Source organism: Acipenser ruthenus, chromosome 15 (assembly GCF_902713425.1).
Source record: "Acipenser ruthenus chromosome 15, fAciRut3.2 maternal haplotype, whole genome shotgun sequence".
In the NCBI taxonomy this organism is placed as follows: Eukaryota; Metazoa; Chordata; class Actinopteri; order Acipenseriformes; family Acipenseridae; genus Acipenser; species Acipenser ruthenus.
In genome coordinates, this window is record NC_081203.1 from 10,054,775 (window position 1) to 10,076,093 (window position 21,319).

At 37.5% G+C, this 21,319-nt stretch overlaps 1 protein-coding gene across 2 annotated transcripts in view; it reads left to right on the forward strand.

Moving 5' to 3' along the window:
- Positions 1-1,219: 1,219 nt before the first annotated feature.
- Positions 1,220-21,319, forward strand: part of LOC117422014 (proteasome subunit beta type-7-like) — a 53,711-nt gene continuing 33,611 nt past the window's right edge. For both annotated transcript variants that reach the window (XM_058987160.1, XM_058987161.1), the window contains exons 1-5: positions 1,220-1,369; positions 6,281-6,374; positions 7,613-7,710; positions 8,933-9,073; positions 9,575-9,690. In XM_058987160.1, the coding sequence (XP_058843143.1) occupies positions 1,308-1,369; positions 6,281-6,374; positions 7,613-7,710; positions 8,933-9,073; positions 9,575-9,690 (511 nt within the window). In that variant the 5' untranslated portion in view covers positions 1,220-1,307. The remainder of the gene's footprint in view (positions 1,370-6,280; positions 6,375-7,612; positions 7,711-8,932; positions 9,074-9,574; positions 9,691-21,319) is intronic.

A 21,319-nucleotide genomic window follows, 5' to 3' on the forward strand; every position in this document is an offset into this window, starting at 1 on the left:
CAGAAGGATGTACCGTCTGATTGCACTCACCGCTGCCAGGCAGGATCGGCAATACAGCCCGCCACCTCTTGGAAAGGGTCTCTATTTCATTATCTATCTTTCTAATGTTCCCTGGGGCTTAGAGGCTACTGGATTCCATATAAAGTTTTAATACCTGAATTAACATTTTTTAAATCGGAAAATAAACAGTAACTAACCAACAACCCATAAAACTAGCCAATAAACTAAATACATACTTTTTGTTATTGAAAACGAAGTTTAAATTTCACCGTTCACAGGGATTCATGTCATGTACCTGCGTGACAGTGTTCTTCCTATTCACAAACACATCTTATTCATTTTCAATGTTTAAACTGGCTTCTTCATATTAAACAGTGTTAATAAATTAACAAGGGAACACAATCTCGATCTTGTGTCACTGCCTAACACTTCGGTTAGTGAAACACCTGAACTGCTGTGCAATGCTGGTTTAACGCAAAATGCGTGCCATATCTTCATAGGATAAGCCTAGTGCAACACAAACCCTTCTTACCTTTTTTTTAACAGGTCTTTTTTCGATATTGACAGTATATATATATATATATATATATATATATATATATATATATATATATATATATATATATATATATATATATATATGCATTCACATATGAACGATTATAGTAAGAATATAAACACCGTATATTGCGGGCTAGCCTATACTACTAGCTAAGAAATAGTGTTTACTTTGTATAGGCGTTACTTTGCTCTAGTAGAAGAAACAGACAAGTATAGCAACTCCGGGCAAGACTAAATGCGTTAACAACCATGTAAATACTCCCAAGTGTCAACAAATTAATTAACCTAATCGTTTCATTGAATTAATTAATCGTGTGTCTAATAATATATGTTAATAAAAAGTGTATTTAGATGACGGGGGAAAGTTATTTAGATTATGAAATAAACCTCTCCCAAGTTCTAAAAATAGCTTATATTTTTAAACAGCTAGAATAGGAGAGTATTTCGTAGGATAAGAGAATTCATTGCGGTTCTTGGTCCAATACAATCCAGATTACATTCAATTCTGTAAAATATGGAATGGATCCGACTGCTGCACAATAAAATGATTTGCAACAGAATGTCAATAAAAGTGTGTCGCGTTACAAATAATATCAACTTCTCTCCCATTACACATAAAGTACACCCTCGAGGATTACTCTGTGAAAGCGCCCGGAAGTGAAACGCCGTGACCCGCCTGTGTTTAAACCAGACTTTAGCGGTCTCGCTTCCCAGAAAGCGGCATTGAAACAGTTCTGGATAGAAAGATGGCGTCCCTGTCAGTGTGCCAGCCACAGTGCGGAGGTTTCAGTTTCGAAAATAGTAAGAGGTAAGCTTTTAAAGAGAAACGGGAATAAAAAGCCCACAGTATTGCTAGAGCGCGCAGGAAAATGGTGACACAAATATGTTACTCGTTCATTTAAATGATTTAAGTGGTTGTTGTGCTGATGAACTCGATCAGACGGAGCATCACGGCCTGTCTTTGGAATGACTCAGTGAATTCTTAATATGTGTTTTTTTGTACAAATTACATTTAAATAAGGTAAAATCTTGGAAAGCAACAACCATTTGACATTATAATAGAAAAAAAATGTAGGTTGAAATAAAATTAAAAGCTAAAAAGGATTTATATTTGTTACGAATGCGATTTAAAAAAAAAAAAAAAAAAAAAACAGATATATTTCCCTCGGCTTGTCAGTGTTTTCACACTTTTCCTATACCCCAGTGTTGTGACTTGACTACAAATTCAATGAAAATCCAATTCAGTGGTAGAGTGACAAAAATAATAGTTTTTAATAATAATTAAAAACATTATAAAACAAAAATGGAATCCTGTGCTATAATTTTGAACTTTGTTTAAAGTTGCCTAGTCATGCATATGTAGCACTAGTCCAACCATCGCAATCGTTAGCACCTGGCAAATCTGTTTGGTTTGCGCTTCAAGAATGAAAAGTTAAGTGAGGCTTGGGTTGATCTAGGCTACATTGTGAATAACTTTGAGCAAAAACAATCTGTGGAATCATTGACAGGTAAAACTTAGTGTCTCTTAATCTATTTGATTTTATAATGATAAGAATTGGCAAATATCTATAAAAACATTAATTTTAAATATGTTTACACTAAAAGATACATTAACAGGTAGTTTCTGGAATATTTCTATAATAATTGTTTATAGAGCTGGCAAATTTATATTTCCACATTACTTGTTTTTAAGTCTTATTCTTAAAATTGACTATCCTAAATAGTTACTTTATCAACTTTGCCTTGCTGATGTATATAGCAATTTAATATCTTCTACAGTGTGTGTGTATGTATGTGTGTATAGATAGATATAGAGATATATATTAGATGGATAGAGATAGATAGACACAGGCAGACTTGTTTTTGTTTTATTTACTTAAACATTTACATATGTTTTAAATGTTAATTGTAAAGATGGAATTTACCCATCATTGCTTTGGCAATACTTGTAATAATCAGTCATGCCAATAAAGCACTTGAAATTGAAAATTGAGAGCGAATAATAGATGGGCCTCAGTGAGTTGCAGGAAAATAATTCCATCTAGGGTTTCTGTGACGTCATAAATTACCAGACCAAAGGTTGAGTAATTTATAAACTGTCACAGAAACCCGAGATGGAATTGTTTTCCTGTAACTCACTGAAGAGGCCCATCTATTCTCTTATAATACATGGATACCTTGTATTATAATAGAAGTGGATAGAAGTACAGTTTTTTTTTTAAACTTACTGTTTCAGTGCTGTACAGATGTTCTATGTCGTTATCCGTTAGTGCTTCAGCTTTATTTGGATGATTGCCTTTGCCTTGTTTTAATTTCCCCTTCCTCTCCAGTTTCTCTGAGATACAAATGTACCAGCTTTACGTTTTTATTTTTTTTTAAAACATTCTCATTTTGTTGATCATTAATGAACATTTCTGTACTGTGGGTGTTGAGTGATTGAAAACGAGACATTTGTTTTTGAATGGATCAAAGTTCAAGTATATTTTCCTCTAGAGGAATTATCACTTTTTGATGTCATTAATGTGGTATTATGCCTTTTTATGTGTATATATATATATATATATATATATATATATATATATATATATATATATATATACACACACACACACACACACACACTCTACCGGTCAAAAGTTTTAGAACACCCCCATTTTTCCAGTTTTTATTGAAATTTAAGCAGTTCAAGTCCAGTGAATAACCTGAAATGGTACAAAGGTAAGCGGTAAACTGCCAGAGGTTAAAAAAAAAAAGTATAGGTAACCAAAAACTGAAAAATAATGTACATTTCAGAGTTATACAAAAAGGCCTTTTTCAGGGAACAAGTAATGGGTTAACAACTTACAGCTGTTCTGCAGCAATGGAAGTAAATTAAGCCTTGAAAGTTGATGCTAACAATTCCTACAGGTGTCCCAACTTTTGTTGATTACTTACAAACCCTTTGTCTATATAAAAGCAGTGTTGGAACATACTGTGTTACTACACCCTCTTAAGCATTATTTGGACAGTATTGTACTGCAGGAAGTAGTATATTGCTCTCATAATGGCGAGAAAAAGGCAATTAACAAAGTTAGACAGACAGACAGACAGACCATTATAACCCTTAAAAGTGTAGGTCTTTCCTTTAGAGAAATTGCAAAGAAAGCCAAGGTGTCAGTGAGTACAGTTTCCTACACCATCAAAAGGCACTTGGAAACTGGCGGAAACTCTGACAGGAAGAGGTCTGGCAGACCCAAAGCCACAAAAGAATCAGAATCAGAAGTTTCTGAGAGTCAACAGCTTGCGTGATAGGTGGCTCACAGGACATCAGCTTCAAGCACAGCTTAACACTGGTCGAAGTAAGCAAGTCTCAGTTTCAACTGTGAAGAGAAGACTTCGAGCTGCAGGTTTGACAGGTCGAGTGGCAGTAAGAAAGGCATTGCTAAGGTGGCAAAATAAGAAAAAGAGGCTTGCCTGGGCCATGAAGCACCACCAGTGGACTACTGAAGACTGGAAGAAGGTCTTATGGACCAATGAATCAAAATTTGAAATCTTCGGTTCATCACGCAGGGTTTTTGTACGCCGTCGAGTAGGCGAAAGGATGGTTCCTCGGTGTGTGACACCAACTGTCAAACATGGAGGAGGAAGCGTGATGGTCTGGGGCTCTTTTGCTGGATCCAGAGTCGGCGACTTGCACAGAGTGAGTGGCACCCTGAACCAAAACTGCTACCACAGCATTTTGCAGCGCCATGCAATACCCTCTGGTATACGCCTAGTTGGTCAGGGGTTCATCCTACAGCAAGGTAATGACCCAAAACATACCTCCAGGCTATGTCAGAACTACCTTAGAAGAAAAGAACAAGACGGTAGGCTTCAAATCATGGAATGGCCAGAACAGTCTCCAGACTTAAACCCCATCGAGCTGGTTTGGGATGAACTGGACAGAAGGGTGAAAGCAAAGCAACCTACAAGTGCAACACATTTGTGGGAACTTCTGCAACAGTGTTGGGAAGAACTTTCCGAACAATATTTGATTTCCATTGTAGAAAGAATGCCACGAGTGTGTTCGGCTGTTATATCTGCAAAAGGTGGCTACTTTGAGTAAAAAATTTAGATTAAATTTTGTTAAACAAAATGATTCCATGATTTCTTTTTTATCTCCAATTGTTTATTTGTTCTATGCTTTAATTTCAGAGTACATTGAGACATTAAACTGCGTAAATTTCAATAAAAACTGGAAAAATGGAGGTGTTCTAAAACTTTTGACCGTTTGTGTGTGTGTGTATATATATATATATATATATATATATATATATATATATATATATATAATGGTGCCTTCATTGGGCATGAAGATTCAGAGCACCAAGGTAGTTCTAGGGGGCAAAAAGGCAAAACATAAATTCAACCTAAATATAAAATGGTATTAAAAAAAAAAAAAATTAAAAAAAAACTTTAATAATGAAAAAATACAAAGGGTAATTTGGCAAAAAATAGGAAGGGTATTTATATTAAACTCAGTCACACACCACTGAATAAAGCCTTATGATACAACAGCACAAATAAGCGATGTTAGTGAAGGGAAAGTTAAAAAGGATTTATTTTCAGGCTAACTGGCTGAAGATTCTACCCATGACTGGAGTTTAATAACAGTAGTAGTCAAGTTGTTCCGTCTGCAGTGTCAGAGTGACTGTAGTTTAACTGCTTTTACAAAACCTGTACAAACAACGTGGCTCGAAACAGAAACTTCGTCCGGCAATGGAGAGGGCTCTGCATCACAACGATGAACAGCTGCATGTACATAATGTTAACTGTTTACATGTGAGAGACTATATAGTTTCACAGTTCTTGAAATGTACAATTGCAAGGATTTATAGCTTTGTTGTGGCGCATTTCTGGACATTCGATTCAGAAAAAAAGGTATGCTGTTTTTAAGCATACACATCTAACCCCTTTCATGAAAGCACACGTTTTACTAGTTAAAGCAAAACTACGTAAGGTAGTGAGAATGTATTGCACAAAAATAAATGAAAATAGAAATCACTGCACTTCTCAAGATTGTGTTTCATTCACTATTATGTTCTCTCTCCTACTCGTTTCTTAATGCAGGGATCTGAGCAAAACTAATTATCTACCTATTGTGTGTTCATTTTTCGCGTTGGTGTTTTGGTGGGGGAATAACACAGAATTACAAAACAGCAACGTTCATTGAAATGTCTGTATAAATGAGCAATTTATATACACTGGAGACATGAAAGGAGTTACAATGTGTATTGCCCTGTTGCATTTTAAAGTATTGCAATTTTAAGCCTGTTGCAATACAATTTAATCTCGTTCTTTTTGCAGTACTTGACAACTGTAAGTTCACATTAATATTATTATTTTGTTGGGGTCTCTCGTGGCTTAGTAATGCACAGTAAAAAGAATGGCAACAATGATACATTATGATAATGAGTCAATTTCTCGCAGGACGAGATTAGACAGAATTAAACTGAATTGTGACAGAACGGACCAGCTGACACTGAGCAAGTTTGTGAATGGGTTGTAGATCAGATGTGCTGCTGCCGAGGAACACCGGCGGCAATGACGGGCGGACTTATACACAACTTTTGCCGTAATTATTATTATTTTTTTTATTTGAGAGGCATTGCAGCAAGCAGCTTGGGCACTGCAGCAATTGCCACCAGTGCGTTGGTTATTTTGTGCCCTGTATGTTACAATAGTTTTGTTCGTTTTACAGAAATGCTCTTCTAGAAGCCGAGTTTACAAAACTAGGACACAGTCTTCCTGCTGCAAGGAAAACCGGCACAACTATTTGCGGAGTTGTATTCAAGGTAATGGAGAGTATTTAAACTGTTTATATTGGCATGGTGTTCTGTGTTTCAAAATAGGACACCCTGTATTTATTGCAAATTGAGTAAAATGTATGCTCTTATGTATGGTAGGGTGAGTTTAAGGGATTGTGTTTCCATCAGTTTAGCAGCTGTAGCATTAAAAGCCGGACAACAAAACCTGTTCAAACTATTCTTTCAAAATTTAGTACCGTTCCACACAGTGCAGGGTAATCCTGTCTTTATTCAGATCAGACCATTACGATCAGTTCATAATGACATCATATGAACACAATATTCTGAATGTCGGACTCGGGTTACAGTACATATGTATGCCATTGACAAAGGGTCTGTTTACTTGCGGCATCAGAAATGTCATCTTAAACAAAAAACATTTGCAGGGTTTTATCAATCAAAAGTCGGAGACCTTGAAGTAGACCTCTTACCCAGGATGCCTGCCATATTGCCAAGTCATTTGACTTTGTCAATTTTTGCTTGATGGAGGTGGCACCCTTTGAGATCTCTCAAGGACATATTCACAAAGGTTTAACTTATTGTAGACTGTTTTTTGCATATAACCATTTTATTTAACCCATGAAAATGCTCCGGACAGTGTGACAGCACACACAGCAGTTCAGTTCATTGTTTAGAGTACCACATTAGTATTCAGAATTGAGGGATTGTAGCGAAACTGAAAGCGGAGAGGTTCCTTGTGTTTGGTATCAACACCTTCCAAACAGTATTATGGTATCTAGTCAGAGCAAGATCTTCTATTGGCCAGTAGGAAACTTTGTTCTTGCTTTCAAAGAAGTCTGACCTCAAGTACTTGCACTCCATATTCCGAATACAGACATAATTTAGGCTGCATGTAAAAGTACTGAGTGATTACTTATCTTTTTCCTAAAAGGCTAATCATTCAGAGACTGACTGACTTGTGGTTCATTACAAGGCAAAAATAGACGATGATGGAAAACAGCCATTGCTAATCATTACTGTTTGTAATTAGACTGATTTGCATACTATCAATATAGACATTGGACTTCTGTTCATATTGTGTCCTTATTCCTAACGGTCAATTCTGTTTGACAAATTAAGAGTGATATTTATTAGCATGGCACATATTAATCACCTGTGAGCTTTGAATGCAGACAATTATGTTTAATGTGTAACAGATTCATGTCAGTTGTGCACGTTTTATTTTTTAATTAAAAGCGAATGCATTATTTATTTATTTTTTTTAGGATGGCGTTGTCCTTGGTGCTGATACACGGGCTACTGAAGGAATGATAGTGGCTGATAAAAATTGCTCCAAAATTCACTACATTTCTCCTAACATCTAGTAAGTAGTTGTACACTGTATATGTATAATATACCTCCATTACTGTACAGTCACTTTATGTATGACAACATACAAGGACTGCTGATATCCAGCACTTGTTTAAAACACAGCTATGCGTAGTGTGACTGAACATCATCTCTTGTTTAACCTGAGAAGCTGTTTTGCAGCAAGGAGAACATTTGTACAAATAGAAGATAGTATCATTTGCACACAACTGTAATGTTAAATAAATAACCCTGGTATGGAAATATTAATGTAGTGTCAAAACAAAAAACATCCCAGCTATCTTTCCCAGGTGAATGTTCGTGCTCTGTTTCCTATTATCAGGAAACCCCTTAATGTCACCCTCCAGTTATTGCCACATTAAAATGTCCCTGACAGAATATAACAGGGCCAATGGGGACAGGCTTCTGGTAATATCACATGCTTTGAAGCATACAACTGATTTCCTTCCCACTTAATATCATTTGGGGAAATAGAAGCATAAGATAAGAAGGTTTACATGTAAGGAAGTTTCAGTACAGTACTAACTATCAAAGCAATAGCTAGATATATTTATATTTCCTCAGAAAATCAGGCATACTTGTTGTTGCAACACTTCTGTGGTGTTCACTTGATTTGCTCGGCAATTGGTCAGCTTCACTGTTCAATCCATGTGCATGGATACTAAAGGGATTAACTGTAGTTGTATTTACCAATGGGGAGAACCTTACCCTTTTTTCCATAGCACTGAGAAGTTGAACTGTTATATGCCATCCAATAACTCCACTCAACACACCAGTTAACCAGGCCTAGTCTTTGGTATGCCCCTATATCATTTTGACTTATCTGTGCAAGACCCCGAAACTATTTAATTATAGCAGGGTTCTTGTTTATTGAAAGTTGTTGTTGTTGTTATTATTATTATTATTATTATTATTATTATTATTATTTATTTCTTAGCAGACGCCCTTTTCCAGGGTGACTTACAATTGTTACAAGATATCACATTTTTACATACAATTCCCCATTTATACCGTTGGGTTTTTACTGGAGCAATCTAGGTAAAGTACCTTGCTCAAGGGTACAGCAGCAGTGTCCCCTACCAGGGATTGAACCCACGACCTTCCAGTCAAGAGTCCAGAGCCCTAACCACTACTCCACACTGCTGCCCTAGTTAGTAAGGGTACATTCATTTATTTCATGCTTAATGTTTTTTGTTTGTTTCTTTTTTTCCCGCTAGTTGCTGTGGTGCCGGCACTGCTGCAGACACTGAGATGACCACCCAGATAATCTCCTCTAACCTGGAGCTTCATGCATTGTCTACTGGACGGCCTTCCCGGGTCGCGACAGCCAATCGCATGCTCAAACAAATGCTGTTCAGGTGACCCACTGACATTCATTTCTACTGCTGCACAGAGCATTTCAGATTTCCTATCTACCGATACATAGGCCTTGCTTTTTGCTACAGAACCTTAAAGCAGGAAAATCTATTCATCCACATTAAAATAATGTATTCCTAATTCAACAGGCAGCAGTAAAACCTAGTATGCCGAGCTGGCATAAATTCACTTTGGGTATATCCACCCATGCTGTGGCTTCTAGCCAACATACTGATTTTTAATATTGGGGAATACAATGTTCTAATAAAAAAAACCCATTGGAGAGCAGCTGAAGCCTATTGTATATCGCTATGAAATCCAAAATATAAACACAAAAAAGCAGCAAACTTAAAATAAAATGTAATAGCAAGTTTCAGATACGTCTACAGTCAGAAATCATTATTTAACTGTAATGTGTGTCCTTCCCCATGCATGAACTGTTGCTAGTAGTGTGTATCTGGAATGTGGTTTGTGACTGAATGCTGTAATCTTGCCCCATCCAGGTATCAAGGTTACATTGGTGCTGCTCTTGTGCTTGGTGGAGTAGACTCTGCTGGGCCTCACCTTTACAGCATTTATCCACATGGATCTACTGACAAATTGCCTTATGTTACCATGGGTAAGTGGCAGAGCAAATGTATTATTATTGCTCTGTATAATACAACAGTTTGTGTGATAAAAACGTATTAACATTAACATATCCAAATAGAAGAATCTTTTGATAGAGAGACTTGCCTTTGTATTGTGCCTCCTAGTTTTTTTTTTTTTGCCTGTTTTGTTTAACATGGTCTGTATTGAAGAAACATAAAATGGTAAAAGCTTAAGAGCCTTTTAAATGAGTAATGGTGCAGCACTTTATGAATGTGATATGTTTAACTACAATTTCAGTTTTAGCTTCATTGTTTTTAATTCGGTAAACCTTAACCCTTTGCGGTCCTATGTCGGACCTGGTCAGACATTGCAATTTTCCCTTTGCGGTCCAATGTCGGACACTGTCCGACGTCATCAAAAAGACGCAAAAAACAAAGTTGTTTTTTCTCCGGAAAAAGCTGAGAAAACCATTCAATGGCCGAGTGAGATCGATTAGAGCCGAGAGAAGACAAAAAAAAAAAGGGGGCGTATCTCATGAATACAGATAGCCCCGGCATCACATAGATAACACAGTCATAAATAAACAAGATAGCTGCTTCTGCATCCAGCTCTCAAAGAATATCACAGAGCTTTTTTTAGATGTTATAGTAATAAAATAATGACTTGGATCGCATTATTGAGGAGTTTTGTGATAAAACGAGTGATCAGGAGATGATTTATCGGTATGCACGACTATCAAGAGGTATGTGAAAAATACAGCGAATGATGGGTGGGGTGGGGCTGGAGCTGCAGTACTGAGTGTCCTGTTGATATGCAGTGCCTTTTAAACCTGTTTTACTGTGAAGAAAAAATACTTTTAAACAGCGCATCTAAAATAAACTGCGCGTGTGAAAATAAATTGGACCTGACACGCTGAATAAATAGACCGCAAAGGGTTAAAAAACAAAATCTATTTTGCGAAATAAAAGTTGATTTTTAAGCCAATATTGATGGGTCTGTTCTCGATTTACAGGGATTACAACACAAAGTTAAATAGTCAGTGAGGAACTCTGTACAGTATCAGCCAAGCATGACTTTGGTTCTTGATTTTGTATGCAAATCTTTTAAAATAAGAGGAGTGTTAAGAGTGATTTTTCACAGTAAATGTGGTGGTAGTCCTGTTTGTGGTAGTGTGTTATAGTGATGAAAATATTTATTATTTATAATAATGGTGGTAATAAGAATAATGGGTAGTTGAGGGAAACGAGTCTTATTGTTCAGCAGAATGAAGACAAGGGGTTGTTTTCTTAAAGAAAGAGTTAATCTGCAGCGAAGGTCTATACTACAATACATTGGAGTTCAACAAGGAAAGCAGGTTATTGTTTAACAGTATTATAGAATTCCCTTGCATACAAAGAATGTGTCTGCTCTTTGTTCCACCAAACTTGTCCAGTTCCTAGTAGCTGATTGATCTCAGAACTTTGTCAAGTTGGGTCTTAAAGTAATTCTTCTTTTTTTCTAGGCTATTGGATTCCATGTTCTATAACAGCAGTAGTTACTTTTATACAGGGATGGAAATACCTTTCTTGATTTGTATTGCAATTCTGCAACTCACTCTAATTTGTTTAGCAAAGCTTAGGATTTATATAGTTAATTTCTGAATTAACTATTTCCTTTAGTTGTATCTTCATTGTAGTAGCAAATACCATCATTGGCTTGGTTTACATGCACTTAAAAATCGACTCTACAGTCATGACTGTGTGACGTTGTCACGCAAATACATCGTGAAACCGCAAAAGGGCGTCCTTTTGGCAGCGTGATTTTAAGGGCAGGGTCAATCGTTTTCTCAGGATAAAAATAGCTGTAGAAACCCATGTAAACCTGTGCAGGAATTGTGCTTGTGGCTCACAAGGTTTCAGCAGTCAAGATCCCCTTTTTCTGACTTTAATATCACGTAATCTCCAGCAGAAAGGCCGTACAAAACATAGACCCCGCAACACACACACACACACACACACTGTACATTTATGGACAATTTCAACAATAGAACCGCCACGGTTATACTCATACCTACAACCGCCGGCACATTTAATCTAAAACGAAAGTAACTTGTGTGTCACTCGCAGCACAGAATCCAGGTTGTTTCTGCTGAAGTGCCGTGGCTAGCTTCAAGATGAAATCTCTCCTACCTTGTACAAAATTAAGGAATTGATGGCTGCCAGGTCCAGTAGAGATAACAGGCATGTATATATATAACAAAAATCGAATATTGTAGGTTATATTCAAAATAAAAACATGTATTGTAAAAGGTGGTTCTAGTGATGAAATGTAGCTTTTAGATGTTCCACAAACACACACACACACAAATATAAATTCTATCTAGTAAAACTTGTAGAAATTATATTTTATTTCATTTTGTGTGTGTGTTGGAAAGGTAACCAGACAAACAAGTAGCTAATGCGTGGCTTATTCAGAATGCGCACGACAACACGTGAATTCATTTCTCTTGTTAAATGTTTTTATCTTCATGGCAACGCATGAAGCTCTCATCACGATATTCAGTCGTTCTTTTCTTACTTACTAAGCAGACACAGGCATTTAAATATCCCCTCCCCTAAATGACTGAATTGAGTAATCTGCATTGGTACGGCTGATTTTTTTTTTTTTTTTTTTCCTTAAATCAGAACTGCATAGAAACGCATTTCCTGAAAAGTACAGCAAACAGGTCGTGAGGAAAACTGTCATGATTTGTGCATGTTAATGCCACCAATGATGTGACTTATACTTTAAAAATGTCGCAAACATCAGTTATTTTAATTGTTTCACATATCCTGCTGTGTTCTTTTTTTAAACAACTTGATCTCTGTGTTTGAATATTAATCAACAGAACACACTACACAGTTAATAATTAATAATGTGTTTATTTGGCTGACACGTTTTATTACAGTTATTGTAGTTACAAAACAATCTAGCTGAAACAAAAAAAATATTCACCTATTTTGCTTAAGGTCTGTTTTTGAAATGTAAAGTTGTAACAAACTAAAAGTTTTAATACATTCACTATCTATGGGCAAACCCCTCGCTCATCTAAACTATAATCAAAGTCTTTTGAGGGTTTGTCTGAGACCCAGAAGGCCACCTAACTGAGAGTGCAAAAATCTCTGTGACAGGAGTGGGATCAAACTGTTTAGGGTCAGGACCTACCAATTTGATTCTGAGCAGATGCTCCAGTATCCTTTCCCCTACTGTTTCTCCAGTCAGTTTTAACACGTTGCATGACTGAGAAGGATCGCTCTAATCTGGCATTGGGCATCAATATCACTAGAAGAACTTGCAGAACATAATTTAAATTTGGAAACTGCAGTTTGTACTAGGGGGGGGCAATAACTTTTGCACTCCAGAAGATTGCATGTTTGATTACCTTGCACACCAAACAAATGAAAGAAGCACCAAACTGTGGTGTCATTTTTTCTCTTAGACTCCCTCTATATACTACTACAACCCACAAAAAGAATCTGACCAAATACAATGTGAAAAATGTGCAAAAATGCAGAAAATCAGACAGGGGGCAAATACTTTTTCACGGCACTGTAGATTATTATTATTATTATTTGTTTATTTAGCAGACGCCTTTATCCAAGGCGACTTACAGAGACTTGGGTGTGTGAAGTATGCATCAGCTGCAGAGTCACTTACAATTACGTCTCACCCGAAAGACGGAGCACAAGGAGGTTAAGTGCCTTGCTCAGGATCACACAATGAGTCAGTGGCTGAGCCGGGATTTGAACCGGGGACCTTTTGGTTACGAGCCCTTTTCTTTAACCACTGGACCACACAGCCTCCTAAATAGATATAGATAGATAGATAGATAGATAGATTAGCCAATTTAACGTTTTGCTAAATATAAATATTTATATATATCTCTGTATCTGATTTACATTCTTGCCTCCGTCATACAATAGCTTACTCATATTTAACGTAATTGAGTGAGTGGAAGGTTTTTCTTAACAAATAGTAGCATTTCTGCTTTTTCACACATTAGCCTGTTTCTCTTTTCGTCCACAATATGCAAAGCTGCACTGAACAGCCGTTCAATGTCAACGTTACTGCAGGGGGCAGACAGAAACTTCTGTGCATTCATCTAGAATGGGAAAACGACCCTTTGGTCTCCCAGTATTTTAGCTTATCTCCACTTCTTTGAAGTGTGGGCTCGCTCATGTAGCTTTGTTTCTGAAGCATAACACTAAGGCTTATAGCAGCAGTTACTACCCCACCGGTCCTTTCTTCCAATATCTCATCGTACATCGAACTCAGGTTGTGGCTGGGTTTTGTAGTGCCGTCATCTGCCTCCTTTGGTTTCTTCGAAGCAGGCTCCTTTGAGGCTTGCATGTTTTCAAGGTGTGTCACCAGTATTTGTTTAGCCAGCAGCTTTTTGTCATTACCAGTGAAGTACGTGTCCTTGTATCTTGGGTCCAGCAGGGTTGCAACGCAGTAGAGAGGTTCAGTTTCAATTTTCTCAAAGTGTGTTTCCAAGGCTTCCAGCAAAGTGTGTTTTAATAGTCTACTCGTTGGTCTGAATCTGAAACTTTGCTAAAAAGCCTTTTTAAAGCTACAATGGAAGGGATGACATCAGAAGCAGAGGCCAAGGATGAACTCAGTTCACGAGTTAGTTCTTCAAATGGTGCTAGAACAATCACTATTCCATCATCCCCCACTGCTGTACAGTGAGAGTTGTGGGGATTTCATGGTCGGCAACATATGCTCCAAGCGCAGGCTTCTGCTCCCAAAGGCTTTGCAGCATGTACTAAGTGCTGTTCCATCTTGTCTGTACGTCCTGCTGTAACCTCTTCGAAGGCATTCCGAGCAACGCCTGCACCCTTTGAAGACGAGAATACTCCAACACAGAGTGTTTAAAGTGCCCAACAATTTTTCATGACACTGCCTGTAAGTCGGACACGCTGCTCTGTGATAACAGTCCTTCGTTCACAACAAGCTGGAGTGAATGTGCTACACAAGGTAAACTTGGTAAACTGGACTCTTGCATTGCCTTTGCTATGTTTCTTGCATTATCTCTGATAACGGCATGAATGTTTTCCTTCAGAATTTTCCATGCTGCAAACATATTATTAAATGCTATTGAAATAGCCTCAGCTGTATGGAAAGTGCTGAGCTCTTGTGCCTGTAGTACTGCCTTACATACATTGAAAGTCACGTCTATCCATTGTGCAGTTAAACTCAGCATGGCGACACATCAGAGCTCCAAATATCTGTCGTAAAGCTCAGTGCTGATACATGATCATCTTCAACCCGTGTCTGTATTTGTTTTAAAACAACACTGTAGCGCTCAGGAAGTGTAGTCTCAGACATAAACTTTCTACTGGACAGTGTGTAACTAGGCTCAAGGCATTCAATGAGACGGCGAAATCCAGTATCTTGTACAACGGAAAATGGCTGATCATCCAGACCTATAAATTCCATTAAACGATTTGTAATTTCTTTAGCCCTGGCATCCCCACTTCAAAATTTTTGTGTACGTTTAAGTATTTCATGTAGTGATAGTTGCTTCGGTGCAGCTCATTTCTCCCCCTCTTTCTTTTCCGTAGCCTTTAAGTAGTTCTTGTATTCAGGGGCATGGCGCGTCTTGAGGTGATGAATTAAGTTTGTTGTGTTGAAATCTTTACTGCAGTTCTTTACAGGCACTTTAAAAAAAAATTCCAAACTGTACTCCTTAATTTAGACATACTTACAACTGACAGAGAGCGCACCTTACACACTATAGCGAATATATTCTTGTTTCACAGTTTATATGTCACCGCATAAATATCGGTAAACATTATTGGCTATAAATAACCCGATAGCCGATAATGTTATTTCCCCCTTTATCGGTGCCGATCCAATAACCAACCGATGTATCGGTGCACCCCTAGTTTTTACAGCCCTGTCCAATGCTACATATTCCACAAAAAGCAGCTCCTTCTCTGTATTTGCAGCGTCAGTTGCTCCATCAAGCAGCAGAGAGAAAAAATCAGTTTCTTTTAGTTTTTACAAGATTGTGTTCCAGTACGTCACCGATTTTGTCTGTGTAAATTCTTTGCACCCTTGTCTGTTGTAAGCAGTACCCATGGCCACTCCATGTTTCTTCTCCAAGTCCACGAAGGGTAGTTCTTATTTCGTGAATGTGTATGCTACGTCTATCAAACGAGAAACACGTTGCCTGTCCTGTAGCTCCCCGGTACACCATGCACGGCCTAATGGTATTGTCTTGAAAATCTCTTCTAACTCCTGTGCCCGAATATGACATTACGATTTAGAGTGCTTTACAACATCATCCATTTTTAAGGCAGCACCTTGTATTCCTCAATTGAACGAATCATTCAAATTTCTCATGCCCCACTGTTTATCTTCATATTTTGAGCAAAGTTGGCAGTGTATAGCGTCAACGTGTTTTCTGTCAGCGTGTCTGTACTTTAGCCATATTTTTGCGGCATCGCCTTCTGATTTACAGTTTTTTACAGTAACAACGGGGGGGGGGGGGGGGCAATTAACACTGCTTGCCATTTTTCAAGTGGCCTTACTAAAGTTTCCGTTGGAATTCTCCATTTCATTTTCTCCGTTCTATTTTAACTCGCACCGAAGCTCATTGGCAGCCAGTCGCAAGTCTATTAAACTTGGGATTGGTTGCAGCGCGTATCAATCGAACATATTCCATGTGTGCTCCAGTCACAAAGTAGTAGTATTATTTAATGGAATTAAATAATTGGCACACCCCCTCTTTCAAAAGTACTGTAGTGTCTAGAGTACTTTGGTTTATCTGCTCAGAAATACATGTAAATAGCAGTAATTGCATCGCTAATTAGCGAGCCACAAATAAACGTGCATCGCAGTTGCATGTTATATCATGAATTGAGATACGATACAGTCTATTTCCATCCCTGCTTTTATAGATGTTTTCAGTTTAACATTTATTAAGTTTTGAGTTGTGCACTGTACATACAAGTTTACATAACAAGGTTTATTGTTTGTACAGTTCATGATCACATTTCATTCATAGTAAAAAAAAAAAAAAAAAAAAAGAGGAGATAAAAACATTGCTTCACCTCGCTGATGCACTGAAATGCACATCTTAAATGACAGCCTAAATATGAATGAACATGATTGTTTAATCAATAGAACCTGCAGAAGAGGACTTTACCGTCTGGTGAAGATCACGTGATGTTAAATGTCCTGAGGCGACGACAAGGGCATTTAACATAACAAGAAGGGCCTTACCAGATGGTAAAGCCATCTAATGAAGGTTCTAGTGCTGTTAGAAAATGGATACATCAAGATTGACAGTGTTTCTGTTTGTTTTTTGTGATTTTTATGCAGCACTAGTTTTTGTTACTACTGAATACAAACGTTTTCCTCAATATTCCATGAGTAAAGCAGTTTGTTCAGGATTCATCCCAGTGGTAGACTATCACATCCTGGACATTTCCAATAGCTTAAATAATACACCCCCCCAAAAAAAAAAAAAAAAAAAAATCTTCTACTTGCATGGAGCTGTTCTTCAGTTCAGGTACCTCATACACAAAATTGATCATGGTTTGTGAACTGTTTGTAAAATATTTAAATAAAAAATAAAAGTACAGATAACTTTTTTAAATTGATTTGAGTGCAGCTTTGTGTGTTTGTGTAAGTTTCAGTATTCAAGCTACCAATTAAAATTAATTGGCAAAATAAGTTTTAGTAATTAAAACTATCTAGTAGTTGGTGTGTTCAAAGTTTGTTTGCTATACTAAATTTAAATAAACAGAGTGAGCCTATAGGACAGCGAGGAAGCTGACTTGATGTACATTGAAAGGCAACATTCAGTGTGCTCCTGGGTAAAAATGGAACTCCTGAGTCAATAAATGATCACTATTACTTTAACGTTTGCTATTTACCTCTGTTTGAAATAATCAGTGAAAGGTTTGTGTTTGAGAGCAGGGCCCGATTGTCCCTGTAAAGTGTTTCTTCAGTAAGCGGTGGTTTTAGAACAGGTGTCCTCTCTTCCATTGAGTAATAACAAAACGGTTGACCTCCATAGAAAACAATGGGAGAGAAGTGTCCAGTACTTGTGTAATTTCAGTTTGCATGTTTGGGTATAGACCACTGATGATTGCAGAAACTAGTCCAATAGTTGTAGGTTGGTGCCAGAAAATTCACTTTTTGCTGCAACTCCAAAAACTAGCCAAATGGTGTGGCTTTTCACTTTTCTTATGCATGAATGCGTTGTACCCAAAGTTCATTTTGTACATTTCCATTCCTGCAGAATTAAATGAACAAGGTGTGCATAGTTCTTGGAAAGGAACACCACATTCTTTCTTTTGAATTGTGTTTAGAGCCCTGGCACTGCTGAATGCCAGTTCCACAGCCGCCTACTCCCAAGGCTGTAGTGTGCTGCATTCCTTTAAACTGCAGTGCAGATATATATCGTGTGCCTGAGACGTGGTGGCCCAGGAGGTGGTGCTGTTGTGTCAGAATTCGAGGCTCTCGTAGCTTTGTCATTGTTTCAGGGAACAATTTAGATTTAACCCTTAGTTGAGGTAGTGATACAAGAACAACAAACAAAGTTGAACTTGCAGAGCTGAGGACATGTTTTCAGCATAGCATTTTGACAATCAAATAAAAGCTAACCCACTGTATTGGTGGGGAGGGTGTGTATTATTTTATGTCAAGTTAGAATGTTTTAAGGGCAGTTTATCTACTTTCTGTAATTTTTATAACAAGTCAATATTATGAATTTCATACAGGGTGCTGTACGATACAAGCAGATATCCACTTGCTGCTATTGAACGGGTCACAATCGGCTTGTATCTTGCACAGCACCCCATACTATGTTTATAATTTATGGTTAAATAAGACAAAGTAGTATCGCTAATTTTATTATGATACTATTTCCATCTGATACAAAGACATTTAAGATGGATGTATTACATCAATACCAGAGTCTACTAAATATGATATCATTAGTATTGTTTTTTCATTATGGTATGTAAACCTAAAACAAAAGACAACGCAAACGCACAGTGCTAAAATGCTGGTAATGGCTGCATTGGTGCAATCCACTGAACAGACCCAATATGTAATATACTCTGTAAACCAGCCACAAAACATGTCTTCAAGTAGTTGGAGAGGTGTGGTGGGCTGTCCTCCCCAAAGACCCAGATACACTGTCATTTATCACATCATGTGAGCACATGGTGACTCTGTGTGGCACGCTCTGTAGAAGCACCATACTTGGGTGAATAAACACTTTGTGCTGAGTCACTTTGCTGTAATTTCACAGTGCATCCAGTGTGTGCAGCGAGCTGTAAACATGTTCAAAGAAGCAGCACAAGAAACAAGATTTACAGAGCCACATGAGAATTACAAGTAACACTGTGGAGTGATGTAATCCAGTGTATATATAGTTCTATTGATTTTATTCAAGCAGAATCCTAGTAGAGATTTCAAAAAAAATATATGTGTTCAGAGTTCCAACAATATTTTCAAAACAAATGCTTTTCAGACCTAACCTAAAACAAAATATCACGGCTGCTAATCTTCTAGAAGTGTGTCTTCAAATTATGGTGAAATCAAAAATTGTGGGATGATATTTTAAAACCCTGAAACTCAAAATCAATTATTGTAAGGTGACATTGGTTTTATGTTGGGAAATATTTTTAAGAAAAATAAAAAACTGAAATATCTTGCATAAGTATTCAACCCCTGTGCTGTGGTGTGTGTGTGTGTGTGTGTGTGTGTATATATATGTATATGTACACACACACAGTGCCTTGCAAAAGTATTCAGACCCCTGACCAATTCTCTCATATTACTGAATTACAAATGGTACATTGAAATTGTTCTGTTTGATATTTTATTTTCAAACACTGAAACTCAAAATCAATTATTGTAAGGTGACATTGGTTTTATGTTGGGAAATATTTTTAAGAAATAAAAAACTGAAATATCTTGCTTGCATAAGTATTCAACCCCTGTGCTGTGGAAGCTCCCAGTTTACACCGATGAAAGAAATTGCCCTAACGAGGACACAATTACCTTACCATTGGCCTCCACCTGTGAAACATTAAAGTTGCTGTCACATTTTCTGGATAAAAACCCCACTGTTGAAGGATCATTGGTCAGGCTGTGAATCTGAAGGAAAATGAAGACCAAAGAGCATTCTACAGAAGTTAAAGTAATACAAATGCATAGATTAGGGAAAGGGTACAAAATAATATCCAAGTGTTTGGATATCCCAGTGAGCACAGTTGATAATCAGGAAGTGGAAGCTGCATCACACCACCCAGGCACTGCCAAGAAAAGGCCGTCCCTCAAAACTCAGCGCTCAGACAAGGAGACTTGTGAGTGAAGCCACAGAGACGCCAACAATCACTTTGAAGGAGCTACAGAGTTCAGTGGCTGGGAGTGGAGTAATGGTGCACCAGTCAACCATATCAAGAGCTCTGCAATACACTGGCCTGTATGGGAGGGTGGCAAGAAAGAAGCCATTACTCAAAAAGTACCATCTGAAAGCATGTCTGGAGTTTGCCAGAAAGCATGAGAGTGACCCAGCTGCGATGTGGGAAAAGGTTTTGTGGTCAGATGAGACCAAGATAGAGCTTTTTGGCCAAAACTCAAAGTGCTATGTGTGGCTCAAACCTAACACTGCCCATGCCTCAAGACACACCATCCCTACAGTGAAGTATGGTGGTGGCAGCATCATGCTGTGAGGATGCTTCTCATCAGCAGGGACTGGGCATCTTGTTAAAATTGAAGGAAGAATGGATGGAGCAAAATACAGGGAAATACTGCAAGAGAACCTGCTTCAGTCCGCTAAAAAACTGAAGCTTGGGAGGAAATTCGCCTTTCAGCAGGACAATGATCCCAAGCACAAGGCCAAAGCAACATTGGAGTGGCTCAAGAACAAAAAGGTGAATGTCCTACAGTGGCCCAGTCAAAGTCCTGATCTCAATCCACAAGGTCCACAAATTGCGGTCCACAAGCATCGTCCAACCACCATGAACAACCTGGAGCAAATCTGCCAAGAAGAATGGTCCAAAATCACTCCGACACTGTGTGCAAAGCTGGTACATACTAACCCAAAAGACTTAAAGCTGTTATTGTAGCGAAAGGTGGCTCTACCAAATATTAATGTGTGGGAGTTGAATACTTATGCAAGCAAGATATTTCAGTTTTTTATTTTTCTTAAAAATATTTCCCAACATAAAACCAATGTCACCTTACAATAATTGATTTTGAGTTTCAGTGTTTTAAAATAAAATATCAAACAGAACGAAATTTCAATGTACCATTTGTAATTCAATAATATGAGAGAATTGGTCAGGGGTTTGCAAGGCACTTGTGTATATATATATATATATATAATATATATTAGTCAAAAGTTTAGATACCCCAATGGAAATGTATTATTTCTAGACATTCCTCAAACAAATCTTTTGTAGAAAAAGTTTTTGTGGATGAAGAAATAGATGTCTACAATTATTTTATATAAGCCATTTTTTTTGCAAAACTAAAAATGATAATTCAAAAGTATTCATACCCTTTGATTCTATGATTAGTATTGTCTCCAAGATGCTAGAAATTAATAAGATAATGTAGACACTAGAAAAGTTGAGAAAATGCTAGATTGTAGGTGAACATTCTTAGAG